Below are 20,053 nucleotides of genomic sequence, written 5' to 3' on the forward strand. Positions count from 1 at the left end.
CAAGTTGTCTGTTTGTACCAAATTTAAAAAGAAAAATAAATCACAATGAAATGACAAATGGGACTCGAACCCAAAACCTACGGGTCTTGGGCTATCTACACTTCCACCATGCCAATTTCACAAGAATTGAAAGTTAATACAAGATTTAAAATTAATTTTAAAGGTTAGCATTGTAGGACACAAAATATAAGGGTCCTCTATGTCCCTTCTCTCCTCTATACATATCTTCAAAACGCTGATGTGGCCGAGGGCCTCATTAATGATGCCCTTAGCCCTGCGCTTTAAATAGCATTATTTTTCCCACTCCGGAGCTCAATAAAATGGGGTATTCTAATACATGTCAATTAAGGGTGGAATTCGAGCTAAACAAGCCGAGCTTTACCATGCTCAAGCTCTTTAAATTAAGCTCGAACTTCTCTCATATAGTTAAACGAGTGAGCTCGAGCCGAGGAGTTTATTTGAGCCGAGCCCAAGCCGAGCTCGAGCCCTCACTATAAATATGTTATTTGAACTAAACGAGCGAGCTTCATCAAGCTCATTTGTTACACGAAGCTTTTATTTGAGCTCGAACTCGCTTATAGTAGAACGAAAGGCTCGAAGTCAAGCCCAAGCCGAGCTCCGAGCCCTTGGCTCAAATTCCACCCTTAATGTCAATGCCGTCTCACCCCTAAATAAGAAAAGAAAAAGCTCCCAACATAAATAATTAATCTGGTCAAAGAAACAACAAGGCAAAGGCTATACAAGACTACGACAGTACAACTCAATCTCTTCACTTTGAACATTTCAGTGAATGATGAATCAATGACAGCTACAAATTTGTATTTAATTTCAACAAAAACAATAATTGAAACTCAAAAACAGTAAGGGTGCAAAATCTTAAAATGAACACTGAGAGTCACCCATAAATGTGCAACTCAGGTAATCTGTTCTAGCCAGCTTATTGAGAATTCCAGTACTTGGCATTTTCAAATCCATTCCGACTCAACTGATAGTCTTCAATAGTTTGATCAATCTCAGCTTTCGTATTCATGACAAATGGACCATATTGAACAACTGGCTCATTAAGAGGCTGCCCTCCAATTAGGACGAATCTGAGAGGTGCGGCAGACTTGTTCCATACCGTTAAGCCATCCCCAGAATTCAATACCAGAACATGATGCGCAGATGCTGATGGCGAGCTCAAGGAACCAAATATTCCCTCACCTTCGATAATGTACACAAAGGAGTTCCATGACTCTGGGATACTTTGCTGCAATTGAGCTCCTGGTTTGAGAGTGAAGTCGAGGTACATTGTGGGTGTTCTGGTATAAACGGGAGAGCGGACGCCCATTGACTCCCCTGCTATGATTCGGACCTGAACTAAATCTTTCTCTGCCTTCTTAATGTCTTCACTTAGCAGCTCTTGGTATCTTGGCTCAATCCTATTGTACACGTCAAAGATTAAAAACAAATGGCAAATCAGCTCTCTCTTTCTCTCTCACTCCCTCTCAAATTTTTGTTGGAGGTGGGGAAGTTTTTGAAACATATATCAGTGGTAACAAGTAACAACTGGTTTTAACTTAACACCAAAAAGCTAGTTGGCTGGCCCATTGGAAGAGGCGTTACATAATGTGAATTGGTTTCTTACATTTTGTCCTTAGATGAAAGATTGATCCAAAGCTGCAAGCCAGTTTGACTTCCTTCTCCCATAGGCATTTCGGAGTGAATTATCCCTCTACCGGCAGTCATCCACTGTTAATCAATATCATAAAATGTAGAGAAGTTAGAGACCAAAAACCGCAAAAAGTATGAGAAAACACCAGTGTTTCTGTTCAAACAATTAAAAAAAAAAGAAAGAAGATATTTTATGTTTCGAAAACCACATACTACCTGCACATCACCGGCTTTTATTATGCCTTTGTGACCTGCAAAATCTTGATGCGAAAATGACCCCTGAAATTTATGAAACTCAATATGAACACTGATTTTCAATACAAACTAATAAAAAAGAAATTTCTTTGAATAAATAATTTCTAACCTTCAACATGTATGTAACAGTCTCAAAACCTGAAAAGTACAAAGGAAAAAATTTATCGGTAAAGTAGGATACAATTTACAGTTAGATTGTAACAAATAATTCTGAAAAGGACATGGATACAGCTTGATAGGACGCTCAAACAAACCTCGATGTGGATGGTCAGGAAACCCAGCAGGAGGGGACACTGCAAGATCATCATTCAATCAAAGAATATAAGTCTCCTTAGTGAATGAACTAAAACATTTTCAACTAGAAAAAGTCAAATACATGACACTGAGGGAAAGAAAAAACTGTCAAATCCATAAAAACACAAGATCTGTCAATTAAAATAAGATGGCGTGGCACTTTTTATGCCACGTCTCTGCACAATTACAAGTGTTCGAAAAGTATCGTATGAACACTTGTGTAGATGGCGTGGCACCTTTCATGCCACGGCTCTGCACAATTACAAGTGTTCGAAAAGTATTGTATGAAGACTTGAGTGTCCACGCTAGCAGGACTGGCAATTTCACAAGCCATAGTCCTAGTGTGCAAGCGCTAAAACACACATTTCAAACATTTGGGTGGCTAGACGAATTGACTAGCCATACCACAAATACACCTATTATAGTCTTACATGACTAAGGGACAATAGCTAGCCCCGTTGAAGTAGTCTTATGCTCTTATACAACACAAATAAATTTATAGAAGATGACATTAAAAGAAAGAGCTAACGAAGAGGTATAATTTTCACCTGAGAATTCATCCAACATGAGAAATGGGTCTAAATGCTTCAATTCCATCCTGAAAACACAGAAATCCCAATCTCAAATGAGAAGCCATTTCATTCAAAAGCCATGTCCAATTAAGGAAACAGAGAAATCAAATGAACACCTTTTTCATATATAACATAGAAGATCATCAAACAAACACCCAAAAGCCAACTTTGAATGAATAACTATTTATGTTAATAGTAACTAAAAATAAATAATCAAAAGGCATGTATGATCAAGACCATATGAATTCCAATAACGCCCAATAGCATTTCCAAAACACAGAAACAAAAAGCTACAATAATAAAACAATAAAACACTAGGGATGATCAAGAACATAAAAAAAAAACATCATCCAGCCAATAGTAATAATCAAGAAAACATAAAGAGGAGTTGAAATAAGGACCTTCCAATGCTTCTTCTAACAACAGCTCCATCACCTTCATGTTGAGGTTTAGCCAATACCCTTTTCACAACCAACCTTGGTTTGATGAACCCAGTGTTGAAATCATCATTTGAAGACATGTTGTTGTTCTTGATAAAGGTAGTAAAAGGTTTGGTTACGTTGTCTTGCTTGAATGTGTTTTTGAGGCTGAATAAAAACCTGTTATGTATTGTTGCTCGCATGTAGAAAGAGTAGTCGTGTTTGTTTAGGTGATGATTTGTGTCCTATTTATATGTTTCTTTGGTCATCTCTTTTTATCCTTTTTTTTAGCAAGTTTGCCTTGCTGGATACGAATAAAAACAGAAAAGAGGATCTAACTGGAAATGCATGTTGAATATAGGTGGCGTCATGATCAAGTCATCATGATGTCGAGTTTACTTTCAAGAGTAGATTTCATCATCACCATCACCAACTTGTCACAATGACGTGGATACTTGTAGTGCTGCCATAACTATGATGAAAGATAGTCGTAGGACAAAATGTAGTAGAAGTTTCGCCACATTCGGCACGTGCCGTTCATGCAACCAAATTATTTTATTTTTGTGACTATTTTGGACTTATTTTCTTCCTTAAATTCTTATAATTAATTCGTCGTAATTAGCTCATCTAACTTATTTAAACTAGTTTTTGAACCCGTCCTACGAACGGGTACCATTTAATAATATTATTTTAAAATATAAATTAGAAGTCTTTCATCCTTCAAGATTAAGTTGAACTGCTACACACGACAGCTCGCATTTACAATTTTTGCATACTTATGGCGCATTAATCCTGCTTATTGTCATAATCGTTTATCTATCAAGTACTTTCGGACTTTTTAAGAGAGAGAGAGAGTTTTGGATTATTTATTCTCTTTAGTAAGTAAGACTATCTATGTCGGACTTTTGGTAATGAATCCCGTTTGAAATTCCATCTTTATATTTTTTTTAGAGAGATCTGCCATTAGAAGAAAATCGTGATACAATTGGAATTTGTGCTAGCTATAATTAGCACCTCATGGGTGTACAATTCAAACAATAATGTTCTTCAAGAAACATGATAAAATCATGATAAAACAAATGCATTAGTGGTTTAGTTTGCTCCAAAACTTCATACGAACAATGTGTATGAAAAAGACTTGATATTTTGTTGCATTGGGTCTTCTTGGTTGGTTGGACAGAATAAGTTTGAACCTTAGACATTGTAAGTAGTATTCAAGCTTCTGATTTCCCGTTTGGTGGGTGTTTTGAGATTGATTCAATTCTTTTGCATCAAGCTTCTATTTTCCTGTCTCGTGGGTGCTTTGGGATTTATCCATTTTTTCCGTCTCGTGAGTGTTTTGCATCAAGCTTCTGATTTTCCGTCTAGTGGTTCTTTGAAATTGATCCAATTCTTTTTCATCAAACTTCTGATTTCACGTCTTGTGGGTGTTTTGAAATTGATTCAATTCTTTAACATCAAGCTTCTGATTTCACGTTGATTAATCAAGCTCCTAATTTCCCGTTGATTAATCAAGGTGTTCTATAATAGCAAACTGTGTACGTAGTAGATCCTCCCGTAGTGTCTTTGCAAAATATAGCTCTATTAGTTATCAAATGATAATATTGTAGTTATATATGATTTTAACTATTTGGGATCATCGAAAACTTATAAAAATACCTTGAAATGACATGTGATGATTCATTTCAATAGTCTGATCTGATCCACTAAAACCGTCACATAAACCAAAAAAAAAAACTTCTAATCACTAACAAAATAAAACTATAGATATTAAGTGGTGAAATCCATATAGCTATTTTTTTTTACATATGAATAAAGAAAACTTAAAAATAGCATGGAAAATAGCAACTAAGCAAGATAGATATAATAATAAAGTAAATCCAACGAAAAAACATTTCAAAAGGAGTCAAGACTCCACAAATTTGCCTTTATTCTCATAACTTTACGTAACCTTCCAAAATACTTGGATTAGAACATACACTGATTAAGAGAATTCATAGTTGACAAATCTTAGACTGCATAGGAGCAAATGTGTACTTGTTACATTTTTCTTTTTCACTTGTTTGTAATATTATAACTAAGGTGAATAAGATAAAACATTAATTAACCTATTTATTCTTGCATAAATTAAAATATTATTTGGCATCACACACTCACACCTACCACAAATTACCACCGTGTGCAACACATCCTTTAGCTCTTAATCATAAAATATCGTATAAGTGGCGGTTGAGTCGAAACCCAGTGTCAATGAAATTACTTTGCTAATTATTTCCAAGAAAGGTCGTCTATACCAACCTTGGCTTAAAATAGTAAAAATGATAGAGAATAGAAGTTGTTATAAGTGTAATTGGAATGCTATTGCAAAATGCAGTGTCACTAAAACTTAAAAACTAAAAAAATATAAATGTCTTTTGAAAAAAGTGAACTGATAAGAATAGTGTACCATTTAAATCTATAAAAAAAATAGAAGATCAAACTCGACTAATAAAACAGGTACCTTACTGAAATGCTATTTTTTACTACATTGTTCTTTCTTCAAACTCCAATCGCGGGTGCAAGTTTGCTCAGTCGTGTACCCCATAAAAAATGAGAAATCCATGGAAAGAAAATTGCACCTGCAATTAGCTACAACATGCTCTGATTGAGCAAGCAATAAGAAGGCCATCATGTTTTATAGTTGTCGCATCAGGCATGTGAAACTCAGCATTGATGTGTCTTCCCTGGGCAACTTGAGTTTGGTGGTGGCAATACAAAAAATGAAACCAAGCAAACCAATACTAAAACCATAATATCATTATAAGAAAAAACAATCAGAGATTTCATTCCTTGTCTCCCCAACAAAAACTAAGAAAATTAATTTTGTGCTTGATTAAACAAATATGAAATATGTAAGTAATTTATATCTAACTACTCCATAGTTTTTCTATTGCATCAGTCGTTAGTTGCTACACCCTCCTCCAAATCCACCATCATCACTAAAACTCTGGTTGAAACCCCTGCAACACAGAGAAAGCAACATCAACAACCCTAAAAGCAACACCAATGGAAAGAAAACTTGCACCTACAATATTGTAAAAATATAAGATTTATAGTGGTATTCTCAACTGGTTTTGATTGCTTGAGAAAAAGAATTTTCATACCAGGAGCCCAAAGTTGATTAAATGGTTTATGAATTTGCAATCTAGGCGAAAAGCCGAAAAATTGAGAAAGAACAAAAATCAAAGCAATACGGAATTAATCAGAACAATAAACATAAGATTCATGAGATAACTCAAGAAAGTAAATTCTTATTCCAGAGAGTAATTGTAGTGGAAGTTGGCAGGGTTCACGGTTCACCTAAATACGGAAGTATAAATCCTAAGAATAATGGAGGTGGATTGAAGTTAGCAGGAGAAATACTACTAACTATATGAGAAAATATGGCATGTCTTGCAAATGCAACGCTTACAAAACTCAAAAAACAACAAACCTATTGTTCTTCTTCAGAGTAGTCTTAACTCATAAAGCTTTAAGCACTAAAAAGTAGTGGCAACTCACCTAGATGCACAAAAAAAACCATCAAAGCAAGGAATATATGGAGAGTGATCAAACTGGTATGATATGTCTCAAGTTTATCGCAACAAAACCTAGCAATTTAATATTGAAATATGATTTAGCCAAAAAATCTTTAAAAAGATTGACGATGAGAGAAAAACTTGTTTTGATTGCCAAACTCACGTTGGAGATAGAAGAAGACGATAGCAGAAGATGTGCTAGTTGCGCATAGTGTTAGTGAGAGATAGAAATAAATTATTCAGTTTTTCAGCCTTGGTTTTTTTGTTGGGGGTTTAGAAAGCGAAGGAACATCTTTTTTTAACTGTGGGTTTTTATTGGGGACTCAGGGTTTAGCTCTTCTCGTTATAAATATATCCTAAATTATCGTGAGTAAAAAACTGACGTGGACACCCTGAGAGAGCTCTAAAGGGGACTGCTACTTCTATGGCTCAAGCAGTTCTACCTGTAAGAAATACTTTTGAAATCATTGAGCAGCATAACAACTGGAACCTTTGACATGGTCTGACAATCTAGCCCTTTAATAAATTATATAAGGGAGACTCATAATGTTTAAAAACTAATAGGGGTATGTGCCTTCTATTTCATATTAATCACAACTTCGCAGTATATATAATTGGATTCATCAATCAGTCTACCTCATTGTCTATGACACCAATTGAGTACATGGGGTGTGTTCTCCACATATAAAATGATGGGTTCTCAACAAATAAAAGGCTAACATGCTCCTAAGGCTACATAATTGAAACAAAATGAAGTAATAATTTAAGTTATACCAAACGTAGACTGGAATTAGGTGAGTCACACAATCTAATGTGCTACAAATAATGGAATACAAAACACTATATCTTGGCTATCATATAGCTATCTTCCTATCATACACCAAACATGGACCATTGTAAAAGCAGTCACTAACAACAAATCAAACCAATCGACTTTTGACCCTAAAGCAGGAAAAAAGAGATTGCAGATAGATGGTACTGAACAAAATAAAGAAATAAAAGGATCCTTGTAGTCGTGAATTTGATCATGCATCCTTGCCCATGAACTAACTTTATATTGTTGTTTCAATAGGGAAAAAAAGTGCTAGCATCAAAATGCGTAAAATTATTTTTCACCAAAACAAACAAAAAATACAATGATAAACAAAATTCTTAAAAAGCAAGTCATGCACCATATTTGCATCTTTGCATCTAGAAAGGGCATAACGGACTAAATAATTTCATAAATTCAGAGCAGCGGTAACCAACTTCGATGTCATGGAAAAGTTCATAAGTAGTTCAATGGCCAAAAGAGAGTCCTATTGGCAGATTCTGATGCTCACTAAGAATCATGGTTTGTGTCTAAATTTGAGATCAAGTGTGTTGAGAGAAGCTAGTAGACCGGTGTCTTAATTCATGGGTGGTTGAAAAAACTCACACAGGCTACTGGATATATATAACAATCAGCATGTTGAACATCCTTTCTTATCTAATAAACCCTAATGATACAGATAAATCAATCAATGAAGCTTATAATGTCAAATTGACAATTTAATCTAATATTTTAATACGGAAAGCTCAATCAAAATAGATGTAGAAAACATGTCATTTATCATAGCAATGGTGCACTTATATTTATCCCAAGCAAAAGAAAATGTTTTAACTAAACCTAAGCATTCCAATACTCTTTTGACCTCCAATGCTTTAACAAAACCATCACCATCTTTATAAAACAAATAGCAAAAATAGTTTGTAGCAACTTGGCACGCCTTAGTTCAGCGTCATCCACTTCACCTGTGAGCTCCTCCTTTTCTTAGAATTACCAAGAAACTCCAAGCCATTTTTCCATTGTTGCCACCAATTCTATGACTTAGAAATACTTGAAGTTAGAAATTGCAACAAATAGTTTAAATAAAAAAATAAAAAACTTCAAAGCTATCTCTTGTACAACATGTTATGCATAATTGACATAATCTCATTATGTAAAATCTGCAGCTTTGAGACATTCTAAAAGTATTTACTTCAGTTTCAAAATTTCATATATTTTTGTGTCCAAATTTAAGAAGTTAGAATATTCCATATCATTGGTCATAAATTGTATGGAAAATTGATATATATCATTCTTTGGCAGAGAAGGCTAGCTGCCTAAAGAATAAAGTTAGGTTAGGCAGGCCCAATTGAATTAAATGAAAAAATTTAAGCATAATCCTATAATCTAACCATCTACAATGCAAAATCATAAAAGTTGAAAATGCAACACCATACCAAGAACGTGCTTGAGATTAACACTCGTATAAAATTTTTTCGATAAGATAACCTTGTGCTAACAGTTAATATTCTATAAGATTTAAAGTTTAAAGCGTATCTCACAAAGAACATTACACGTGATGAACCAACATATCAACACGTTATCATGTCCAAAGACTTACCTGCTGTGGTGCTTGGTTCAGGACTTCTTCACCACTTTATCCTCTTAGACTTCTTATAAGCACAATCATTATTCTGACGCAGAACAAAAAATTGCCACTGAAAAATATCATCCAAAGAAAGAAGAAAATTATATTAATAAATGACAATGATTATAAATATCTGCATTATATCAAAATTATTTTGATATTAAGGTTTTACTATACATTAATTTTCGGTAATAATGTAACAGTCATAAAATTGTAGACCCACCAACCAAATCATAAGCCTTTTGGCCAATGCAATAGTACATTCAAACCGCTAAAGTACAGTCATAGTTGGCAGAATAGCTAACGCCATTTGTTGTTGGCTTAAAGACTATCAGAGCTTATCTCTAATTTGCCAAGCCCGTATGTCAAGTGGAACCCAAACTTTGACAGAGAACCATCCATTAGAGAAGCATATAGCACAAAGGTAAGAACCCAATATCAACCTATCAAGTGTATACTAATCTAGTTATGCCCCTAAAGAAGAAAAGTTGAACAGCTCAAAAGCCATTGTGCCATATTTTTTTTTCGTTCTTTGTGCATGTACGTATTGATAAAATCCTTGAGGTGCCTTTAACTATTAGGGCCTGAGGCAACCTTGCCTAGTCTAAAGTGACTTGAAGAACAACGTATACGTCTATATGAGATAAGACACACAGAGTATTAAAGAGACGAAGATGCTTTCATTAATTTTGCAATCACAAAGCAAATGAGTGTGTATAGATTGATGTCAAGCACTTAATAATAATAGAAAAATACCTCGAGATGTTGAGCAGCTTCCGTAGTTAAACCAACAATTGCAGCAGCTAGTCCTGTTAATCCTCCCTGTAAATAAAATGAGGAGGTGGAGAGTAATAATAATAAGTCTAAGTTGTACGTAATATATTATTCATCAAAATTGCGATAGAGAAAAACCTTAATAGTCAGAATTCAAAGAGAGAAAACATAGCAAAGAGAGAGAACCACAAATCAAATTAGATTAATCTTCATGGAGGGGAGGGGAGGGGAAGGGAAGGAAAATGACGGGTCTTGGAAAGAGGTACGGTGGTTTATTAGATAGTGTTTTGTTTGTGTAAATTAGTAATATTCCTTTTTTCTCATGATTTTTCGTCAAAATGGGCATCTTTTTTTCTCCTACATTGTCGTGGAGTAAAATTTGACATGGATGCTCGAGAGAGCTTGAAAGGGGCATGCTATTATATATATTAAAAAGACTACATGTTTTAGGTTCAAGAGATGGGCGCCTATTTGAAAACGAATTACACATTAAAAAGATTTCACAATTAAGTTGCCCAATGCAAACTATTACAAACCTAAACGATATTTATCATCCCGAAATAATGGTCAGGAGGACGTTTTTTGTTTTGTGAACAAAACATCAAAAATGCAAAACTAAAACAACATTTTCTCATAGAGTGCTGGTTCATTTCCTCAGTCTTAGCAACCCAACCATTAGCAACAATCTTGGTCAACAACAACAAAAACTAAAGAAAATATAAAATTTTCTTGTGCACACCATTCAGCTAATACGTACACCCTTGTCAGTGTATATGATCCTTGTTTCGACCAAATATGATCAAAACACTAAGTGGTAATGAAATAGATGAATTATGTAGAAAAGTAATGAGAAAAGTGATGGTGATTGAGAGAATGATGAAAATGTACCTTTCGGTTGCCTACGCACCCAAATTATCAATGTGATCAAGTCTCAAGAACGTAGTTCTTTATGAAAAAAGTAGTTTTGTATTTATATGTGTAGAGTAGAGATTTTTTGTAGCTCATGTAATTGTAATTGAACATGACTCTTAATTGATAATTATCTCTTTGATACGAAACGAATCTGGACATAAATTAATGTACGTAAGTGGCAAGCCATGTGGCTAGAGTTTAGCCCTAGACACATGAGTTAATAGGCTTGTACATCAATCCATAGTATTGCAAATTGGCCCTTAGCCTTGTCGATTAAACGAAATAGTAGAAACCCCTACCAATGGATGTTTGCCACGTAGGTGGGGGTCGAAACAATCCTTATAATTAAAATTGATAAAAGTCGTCAATCTACAATACACACTTTAAGATTCCCATTTCAGTTTATTAAGTAAAATAATAATGAAATTTACAACAAATGAACCTACATATTGTACAAAAAAAGAGAGTAAATTATGTGATATCTAATAGAAAATAATCGAAATAATATTATCTCATTCAATTGAAAACAATAGCAGGTGAAGTAACTGTCTCTATGAGAAAATATAGCATGTCTTGCAAATACAACGCTTACAAAACTCAAAAAACAACAAACTTGTTGTCCTTCTTTAGAGTAGTCTTAACTCATAAAGCTTTAAGCACTAAAGAGTAGTGGTAACTCACCTGGATGTGCAAAAAAACAACAAAGCAAGGAATATATGGAGATTAATCAAACTCACCTTGGATTGCAAAACTCACATTGGATTTTCTGGAATTAATGATTCCAATTGGATATTGAGGAAGAAGAGAACAGAAGATGTGCTACACATAGTATTAGCAAGAGTTCGAGATATAGAAATCACTCATGTGTTAGAGTTTCGATCAACATTTTAAAGAAGTGTTCAAATTTTAGATGTGGGAATAATTGATTTTTCAGTTTTCAGCCGCGAGGTTTTTGTTAGGGGTTTAGAAAAAGCAAAAAAGAATTGGGTTTTTGTTGGGGACTCGGGGTTTAGCGTTTCTCATAATTGTTCTTTTTCTTTTTTTCACTTGATTTATCGGCTCATTAGTCAAAATGTGCATTTTTTTTTCTCCTGATTAATTACTATATCCATTTATATACATACTTACATACATACACAAATCTGTTTGAATATAAATTTAAGAAACTTATTGAAGCTTACGAACCCCGAAAGCATAGTCTTTACAATGAAAGAGTTTGGAGAGTTTGACTTGTATCTGAGTGGCCATCTTTAGTCTCAACTTCCAACCCCTGAACTTGATTATGAGAAGATTGTCATTAAGTTCATGTTAGTGTAAGCCTTCACACCAACCTTAGTTTCATTAGGATGACGGTACAAAGTACTTTTGAACACGATACCGGTAGTCGCCAGATTCAATGTGGCCATCATGGTACTTTTCAACACCCAAACTCTCAAAGACCATCTTCCTCAACAGTTGATCCAACTCTACTACTTGCTTTGCATAAGAATGTATTGCTTTGCTGATCAAAAAAAAAAAACATATTAGAGTACTGGAAAATTAAATTAGGCTATAATAATGGCCGCCCTACACCCCAATGGAAGTGGGTGCTTACTTTGGACTGTTTCTTATTGTCATCCAGCGAATTAATCTTCACGGGATGAAATGGGGTTGGAAGGGAGAGGAAGATTAAGTGTTGTTTGGGTTTTGGAAAGAGGTGTGGTGGGTTTTAGATAGTATTTTGTTTGCCGTGAATTCTCTGTAGATTACTATCGGAAAAAAAGGATTATCTGTTAGATTTTGTTTCTCTACAGTAGCGGTTATAACAATTTAAGCAATAAAACAGGCTTACCAATCAAAAAACAAAAAAAAAAAACATTCCAAAACAGAGTCCATATCTTAGAAAAGGAAGACAAAGATCTACTGAGAATTCGGGTTCTACCATCCTGTCCCACTCCTACGTAAGATTTGCTGATCGATAGTGATACTAAGGCTATTTGTTGTGGTAATAACTTATGGTTTGAGCTTTTCACATAAATGGATTGCTTAAATATGCGTGCCTTTTGACAAATTTACATGTATTCTCTCAGTTTTGCATATATGATTTTCTATCTGTGATTGTTAAAAAATAGTTGTATCACCATCTTTTGGTGTAAGAAGCGAATATGAGACATCTGACTTGAGTAGTTGAATAATTTGAAGTGTCTATTTTGGTCTATCAATAGAGGCTCATATAGTCGAACAATTTAAGTATTACGCATACTGGTCACACCCCTGAAAGAAAGTGAGTTTTGATGTGATTACGCAAAGCTCTATTAAGTAATAACACAGTTGGGGGTGCAGGTACAAAAGTTAAGTGCCTTGAAATATCTCCTTCATATGTCCATTGAGACTGAAAACAGGACCGATGAGAAATTACAGGGTGGGAGTCCGTTCTACTGATCCTTGAAGAACAGTGAGCAAGTTGTTGGCAAAGGGGTCGCTTAGGTGAGCCGAAAGGTTTTCAACAGGTCCTTCACCAGTAACATATGCCTGGATGAAGAACCCAAGCATAGCAAACATTGCAAGTCTCCCATTCTTAATTTCCTTAACCTTCAAAATTGCAGCTTGATCGGGATCCTTTGCGAGCCCTAATGGATCAAATGGACCGCCTGGGTGAAGCGTGTCCTCAAAGTCCTACAGAAAGAAGATGCAAGGCATTAACATCATATCTTTGTTCTATACTTATTACATATAGTAGTTTCATATCCTATTTTGTTAGATCTAGATGATCCGAGTGACAAACACTTAGAGCCCCAAATCAATTCAATTCAACACAATCAATAACTATTACTAATGGGAGATAAAGAAGAGAACAAAGGAAGAAGTTGTTAAAAAAATATTTTTTACTTTAAAATCACTCAGTAGCAGAGAAATACCCTGAGGAGTTCGATAGTGATTAAAAATCCCAATGGAATCTAGTGGTCAAATAGGACCAGCACAATGGTTCATATTCACCATGACTCAACAAAAGTTACTATGGGGCATATATATTTTATAATCAACAATGAATCAATCTTGTTTCTTCATTCAGTATCTAGAATACTAACCATATTGCCTTCCAAAAGAAAGTGTTACTGCGCCATCTACCTGAGCTCACGACCACCAATTGATACACTGAAGTTCTCCATGTGAATATCTTTGACAGTTGAGCCCTCTACACTGTTGTCATGATTTACAGACACCACTGGCATCCCTGCTTTAGCTGCTTCCATTTCGGCTACATCAAGTATTCTTGTTGTTTTATACAATAGAATGTAGTTAAGTAATTAAGACATAGAAGTTTCTAGTAAACCAATAGCATTTTCCCAAAATGGTTCATAATTAGTTTACCTCTCTTTGACGCTCCTCTTTTCTCTTTCTTCTTTCGAGCTTCAACCTATCGCGTTCGAGACAAAACAGGCTAGGACCATCCATCACCTCTTCTTTTTTTCTTAAGAGCCTCCTCCTCATCCATTCCATCAAACATTACATAACGGTGTTGCCAAACTTAAATACCTTGAGTTTAGCCTGAAACCCAAAATTACAGAAACAACATATATAAAGATTGAAAAGATTAGAGAGAAGAGAGACAAATTTGAGTTTTTTTACGTGTTTTTTTAACATGTCCCTAGAACCCCTCCCAAAAAAACAAATAGACAGTAGCTAGTAGTTATTAATAAATTAGTAGTAACCGATAGATTATGAGCAAGAAAGCAATATGCATGAACATAGCTATTACATACAATTAGTTTTCTCATATCCCATCTTCGGTTTATAGAATGTTATTATTTGCCAAGTTTGTTATCACCAATACCTATAAATACCAACCATTATAACCTCAGCTCTTTGTTAAACATCCCATTTATCACCTTCTTAATAAAACGTATAATCAAAATTGTTTAAAGTTTAAACTGTTTATATATATCTTCTCGTCCTATTCATCATATGCCCAACCCCATGTACAATTTCACTATTCAACCCACCATCTATTACTAAAACTGAAACTAAAAAGAGACACCGCATGAAGGGCTCATCTAGTTGATCGAGGTCAAAATCACATTAGAACCTCTCATTATCCATATTTTGTCTCTCTAAAAATCTATTGCACACCCCTAAATTATAAGGTGGGCAAGAAAAAGCATCCACTTAGAACACTATATATAATAAACAACACTAAAATGATAATAGAATAATTAATTAAAAATAAATTATTACCAATTGGTCGAAATAGAATCTTGTTAACAGTCTAGATGCCTTCACAATCCCCAATTGTCGAGCTTAAACAAAATCGCGAGCGAGAGAGATAGGGGAGAGGTGACAGAGTCATATTATATTTCACTGCAAAATTAAAAGATAGAATCATAGAATAAACGATCAAACAATGATCAAATCCATGTTGAGCATCAGCCCACAGTCCAATGAATTTTGACTGTACATACAATCCCATAATGATCATGAGAGGCATTCTAAATTATTTATGTACGGATGATTGAATAAATAGAAAGAAAGACACTATGGATGAGTGAATAAATAGTTAGGGTACATCCGTTCCATTTGAGGGAACTGTAAAGTAATAATAGGCATCAGTCAAGGAAATTTGAACTGGAGAAAATATTTCACAAATTTAAACAACAATTCAATAAGAGAAGTTAAACAACTATTTGATTTTGTAACACAATGTGTTCATATGAGAAGTTAAACAAACCAACAAAGTAAAAAATTATAGAGGTGGTGAAAACACAAAAAAAGAGAAGGAGAACAGTATGCCCCATGCATGGGTTTGTGGAATAAGAAAACCTCACAAATCAAAATTTACGTTAAGTGGGAAGATGTCGAAAGTTTCCTCATGACTGATTAACAAATTTTCTTTACAGAGGCTTGGTCTACATCCATCCATTAAAACATTAAACTTCCTGAGTAATTAATTGAATGAATTTAATAGCGCATAAAAATGATGAGATCAAATAAACTTAAATAAACAAATTGAAATTAGTCAAAAGTACATAAACATAACAATTTAACATTCAAAACTTAACAATCTTTTAAGAATATAATTCAAATTCTATTTAACCATGAACAATTCAATTGAATTAATAAACATGTAAGAATAAAGAGGCAACTATCAATCAAAAATATATTTTATTATAAATTATGATATATTGTTTGATGTTCCTTTTGCGGGGCTTGCATCCAAGTGTTAGAGACCTCAAGAAATCAGTTGCAAAGGAGCTTGTTTCTCTGTAGGAGAAACTTCGATTCGATGAGCTGCCAAAGCGTGGAAGCGGCAGAGAAGCCTAAAGCTATAAACCTAGATGAGAAGCGGGTAGTTTTTGTGAAACTAAACTCAATAATGGATGCTCACCACCAGATTGAACACATGGAACAGGTAAATGAAGCTGAATATCAAGTTAAAGTTAAAGTTCTCTTGAGTCACTTTCTGAAACCGAGGCAAAGAAAGAAAGTATACCCACATTGGCATTGATGAATTCAAAAGAAGAGATGACAGCCGAGGCAATGGAGAATGCACCTAACATGATTGAAGAACCTGGTTTTGGGCCTGAAAAAAAATATATGGATGTGGCGGCATAGACATTTGCAAATTTGAAGTAGCAAATTGAATCGAGCACTAAAACTCCGTTAAGAAATATGAATCTCTTTCCTTGGACATTGATTGTCAATTGTCCAAAGACGTGAATAATAGTAAAACATATGTTATAAAATCCATGGGTAATTCATACATTTGCAAATTTGAAGTAGCAAATTGAACTGAGCACTAAAACTCCGTTCGTAAATATGAATCTCTTTCCTTGGACATTGATTGTCAATTGTCCAAAGACGTGAATAATAGTAAAACATATGTTATAAAATCCATGGGTAATTCATATCAAAAACTCCTTCGCAAATTAAAAAGACGGCTTTTGTAACTATTGAACTGAGCTACAGAGAGATAATTTCAAACATTTTGACAATGAAAACAACAGCCGAGGCAGTGGAGAATGCACCTAACATGATTGAAGAACCTGGTTTTGGGCCTGAAAATAAATATATATGGATGTGGCAGCATAGACATTTGCAAATTTGAAGTAGCAAATTGAACTGAGCACTAAAACTCTGTTCGTAAGTATGAATCTCTTTCCTTGGACATTGATTGTCAATTGTCCAAAGACGTGAATAATAGTAAAACATATGTTATAAAATCCATGGGTAATTCATATCAAAAACTCCTTCGGCAAATTAAAGACGACAATTTGTAACTATTGAACCGAGCTACACGAGAGATAATTTCAAACATTTCGACAATGAAAACAACAGCCGAGGCAGTGGAGAATGCACCTAACATGATTGAAGAACCTGGTTTTGGGCCTGAAAAAAAATATATATGGATGTGGCAGCATAGACATTTGCAAATTTGAAGTAGCAAATTGAACTGAGCACTAAAACTCCGTTCATAAATATGAATCTCTTTCCTTGGACATTGATTGTCAATTGTCCAAAGACGTGAATAATAGTAAAACATATGTTATAAAATCCATGGGTAATTCATATCAAAAACTCCTTCGGCAAATTAAAGACGGCAGTGTAACTATTGAACTGAGCTACACAGAGATAATTTCAAACATTTCGACAATGAAAACAACAAAACTCAAAACCCCATTCTAAATAAACCAAAAATAAATAATATTTACCTCAAGAGCAAGCTTAAATCTTCGAATATTCTTTAACTCTTTAACATCACGACAAAGCTCCCACCTTGAAAGACTCTTCCCCTTTTTATCAATTTGATCCAAAACAAAACAAAGAAGACCCAACATCAGGATTCTCTATTAATGAAATCCTCTTATAAACCCCAGTTCATTTCTATAATGGGTTTCTTTCATATTTTTGTTGTTTTTTTTTTAAATCATTGTAAATTTTGGGCATCCAACAACTTATTGAATGGTTCTTGCACGCGTGGGTTTTGAATGAGGTGGGTTAAACCATTAAATGGGTTTTGAGTATAATAATGTTGAAGATATTAAATGGTGTCTGAAACGCTTAAGAAACTTGAGAAAGAGCGATCTCGAGAGATAGGGCGGAGATAAAGGGTGGGCAAAACAGGGAGATCAAGAGAGAGAGGGAAATGGGGAAACCGAGAGAGAGAGAGCCATTAGAGAGAGGAAAAATCGAGAATTAGATAGAAGTTTTTTTTAAGTGACGAAATTCTCTCCTCTTTTTTTTAGGTGAGTAAACAGGGTACTTAAAATTAGCCTACGTGGACACCCTCAGAGAGCAGGAAAAGGGACTGCTATTATATATACAAACAACTTAGCAACTTAACATGTTCCTAATATTACCATACCCTAGCTCAACCTATCAAGTTCCAAAACTTGAGAAACTGTATCAATAACCTATATATGCACCACCAATTCTTATAAATGCATCTATGTCTTGTGATTATTGTACTTTATCGTAGAAATAGATGTACTCAAATTTCACATTATACTAATAGAAAACACAGTAACCACCTTTCATTTGTCTAGCTCTAATATATTAAACTATAGTTTCAATCCTTCAAGCTTTCTAACTTCCGGAACCGTATAAATATAACATAGCACCCATGTAGAGAGTATAGAAAAACATATTGACTCGCACAAAGAGTAAAACAGGACCACTGGACATTATATAATAACTGAAAATAAAAAATCGTACCTTCAAGCCATCGCTCAATTCGTAAACTAATCAAATAATTTCAATAGATAATAACCAATAAAAATAACTAAAAAAAATAACTGACCTAAGGTTTCCAAACCTAGAACACTGGCTGAATATGACCGTTGGCGAAAAATAGCTTCATTGCCAAGATTGATAAATCCTAGAATAACTTATGGTGACATTCCCCAACATTATTGCAAGTTCAGTTGCTGGCAATCATGTTTGTGGAGGAGGTATCATAAGTATAAGGTTTCAGATATAAACAACAGCAAATTCAATTCAATTGAAAAACATGGATGATAAACAAAAACCCTCATGGATGACTTCATTCCTTGCGAAATTCATGAAGAAGACCCTCGATTGAATCAAAACCTTAACTTCTTAAACCCAAACCTCATTTTTCAATTGGGAACTTGCAAAAAACCAAAACTTCTAAATATTTGTGTGATTGATTGTCCCCTAATATTTGTGTTAATAGTTTGTTTATCGAATCGAGAAGATAAGTGTTGAGGCGATAGGGGTAGATTAGGTAGTGTTGCGATTCAGGTTTTTTGTTTCCAAAATAAGTAAAATACATCGAGTTGGGGTCTCTTTTTCAAGGGTTCACACCTAAACCCCATGTCCACGTGGGCGACCTCAATGAGCTTGAAAAAGGACTGCTGTTATATATATCTACACTAAACAATCAATTATCAGCATAAACTAAAAGCACATTTTAAATATTTAAATAGGAGAAAAAAAAGAGGTTGTTTCATATGTTTTGAAGTTGTGGCCTGGGTGAAGTAATATGAATCAAGAAGCACTAAGTAAAACGAATATGGGAAAGTATGTAGAAGGAGCACTATTTTCTTTGAGAAGAATATGGTGAAAACTGAAAATAACATACCTTTTAGCAGCAAAAGTAAGAATACATTGGCGAGAGCGACCATCCTCATCCACACCCGTTACTAATCGTTAATCGGATCCATGGCCACGTTATTTTGGACCATATATTGTTGGTGATTGTTATCTTGATCAAACGAAATCTAAAACCAACTATTATAACATGACACAAATGAGATATAAAGCAATCACAAAAAAAAATGGTGTTCATAATGCTCAAATATTTGAATGGAATTGAAGATGCAAAAATCTAATTAGAAAAGGAACCTGTGTGGAGAGGTGGCATCACAACTTTCAATTTCGAAAGCATTAACCGTAGTGAGAAACTCACCATTATTACCATCTTCCTTCAACTCATTCAGCAATTCCCACATCGTAAATGTTCGGCTTCCTTCGTCTTTACGGATCTCAAAACGCTCCGTTTTTTCAATCCCGTTTGATTCGATCTTGTTTGGATCCGAATCTTCTTCAATTCGTTAACTACTTCTGGTTCGTAATTCAAATTTTGGGAAGAGGTACGGTGGGTTATAGAATAGTGTTTGTTTGGGTTTTCTACGTGAAGAAGAAAGTCGGATTTTGTGGAGTTGAGTTAAACTTCTTTTTTTTTC

General features: G+C 34.5%; 1 protein-coding gene and 1 long non-coding RNA gene across 3 annotated transcripts; both read right to left on the reverse strand.

Moving 5' to 3' along the window:
- Positions 1-685: 685 nt before the first annotated feature.
- LOC147485306 (pirin-like protein) lies at positions 686-3,435 on the reverse strand. Its single transcript, XM_086571773.1, has 7 exons — positions 3,176-3,435; positions 2,751-2,800; positions 2,163-2,201; positions 2,018-2,046; positions 1,870-1,932; positions 1,628-1,731; positions 686-1,421 (listed from the first exon to the last, which is right to left on the reverse strand). The coding sequence occupies exons 1-7, from the start codon at positions 3,394-3,396 to the stop codon at positions 938-940; spliced, it is 990 nt and encodes a 329-aa protein (XP_086427899.1). The 5' UTR covers positions 3,397-3,435; the 3' UTR covers positions 686-937.
- Positions 3,436-13,029: 9,594 nt separating this feature from the next.
- On the reverse strand, positions 13,030-14,321 carry LOC147485307 (uncharacterized). Of its 2 annotated transcripts, none has more exons than XR_015202120.1 (3): positions 14,223-14,321; positions 13,940-14,109; positions 13,030-13,526 (listed from the first exon to the last, which is right to left on the reverse strand). It is a non-coding gene; the product is annotated as an uncharacterized LOC147485307 (long non-coding RNA). The 2 variants fall into 2 exon arrangements; XR_015202119.1 differs by having other exon boundaries at positions 13,940-14,123.
- Between the last annotated feature and the right edge of the window lie 5,732 nt (positions 14,322-20,053).

Source organism: Coptis chinensis, chromosome 7, assembly GCF_015680905.1.
Source record: "Coptis chinensis isolate HL-2020 chromosome 7, ASM1568090v1, whole genome shotgun sequence".
In the NCBI taxonomy this organism is placed as follows: Eukaryota; Viridiplantae; Streptophyta; class Magnoliopsida; order Ranunculales; family Ranunculaceae; genus Coptis; species Coptis chinensis.

Coding starts and splice junctions, on each gene's coding strand:
- LOC147485306 (XM_086571773.1), bottom strand. CDS start 3,396: ATGCGAGCAACAATACATAACAGGTTTTTATTCAGCCTCAAAAACACA. Junction 2,801..3,175: donor GTTAGAAGAAGCATTGGAAG/GTCCTTATTTCA, acceptor CTGTGTTTTCAG/GATGGAATTGAAGCATTTAG. Junction 2,047..2,162: donor TCCTGACCATCCACATCGAG/GTTTGTTTGAGC, acceptor TGTACTTTTCAG/GTTTTGAGACTGTTACATAC.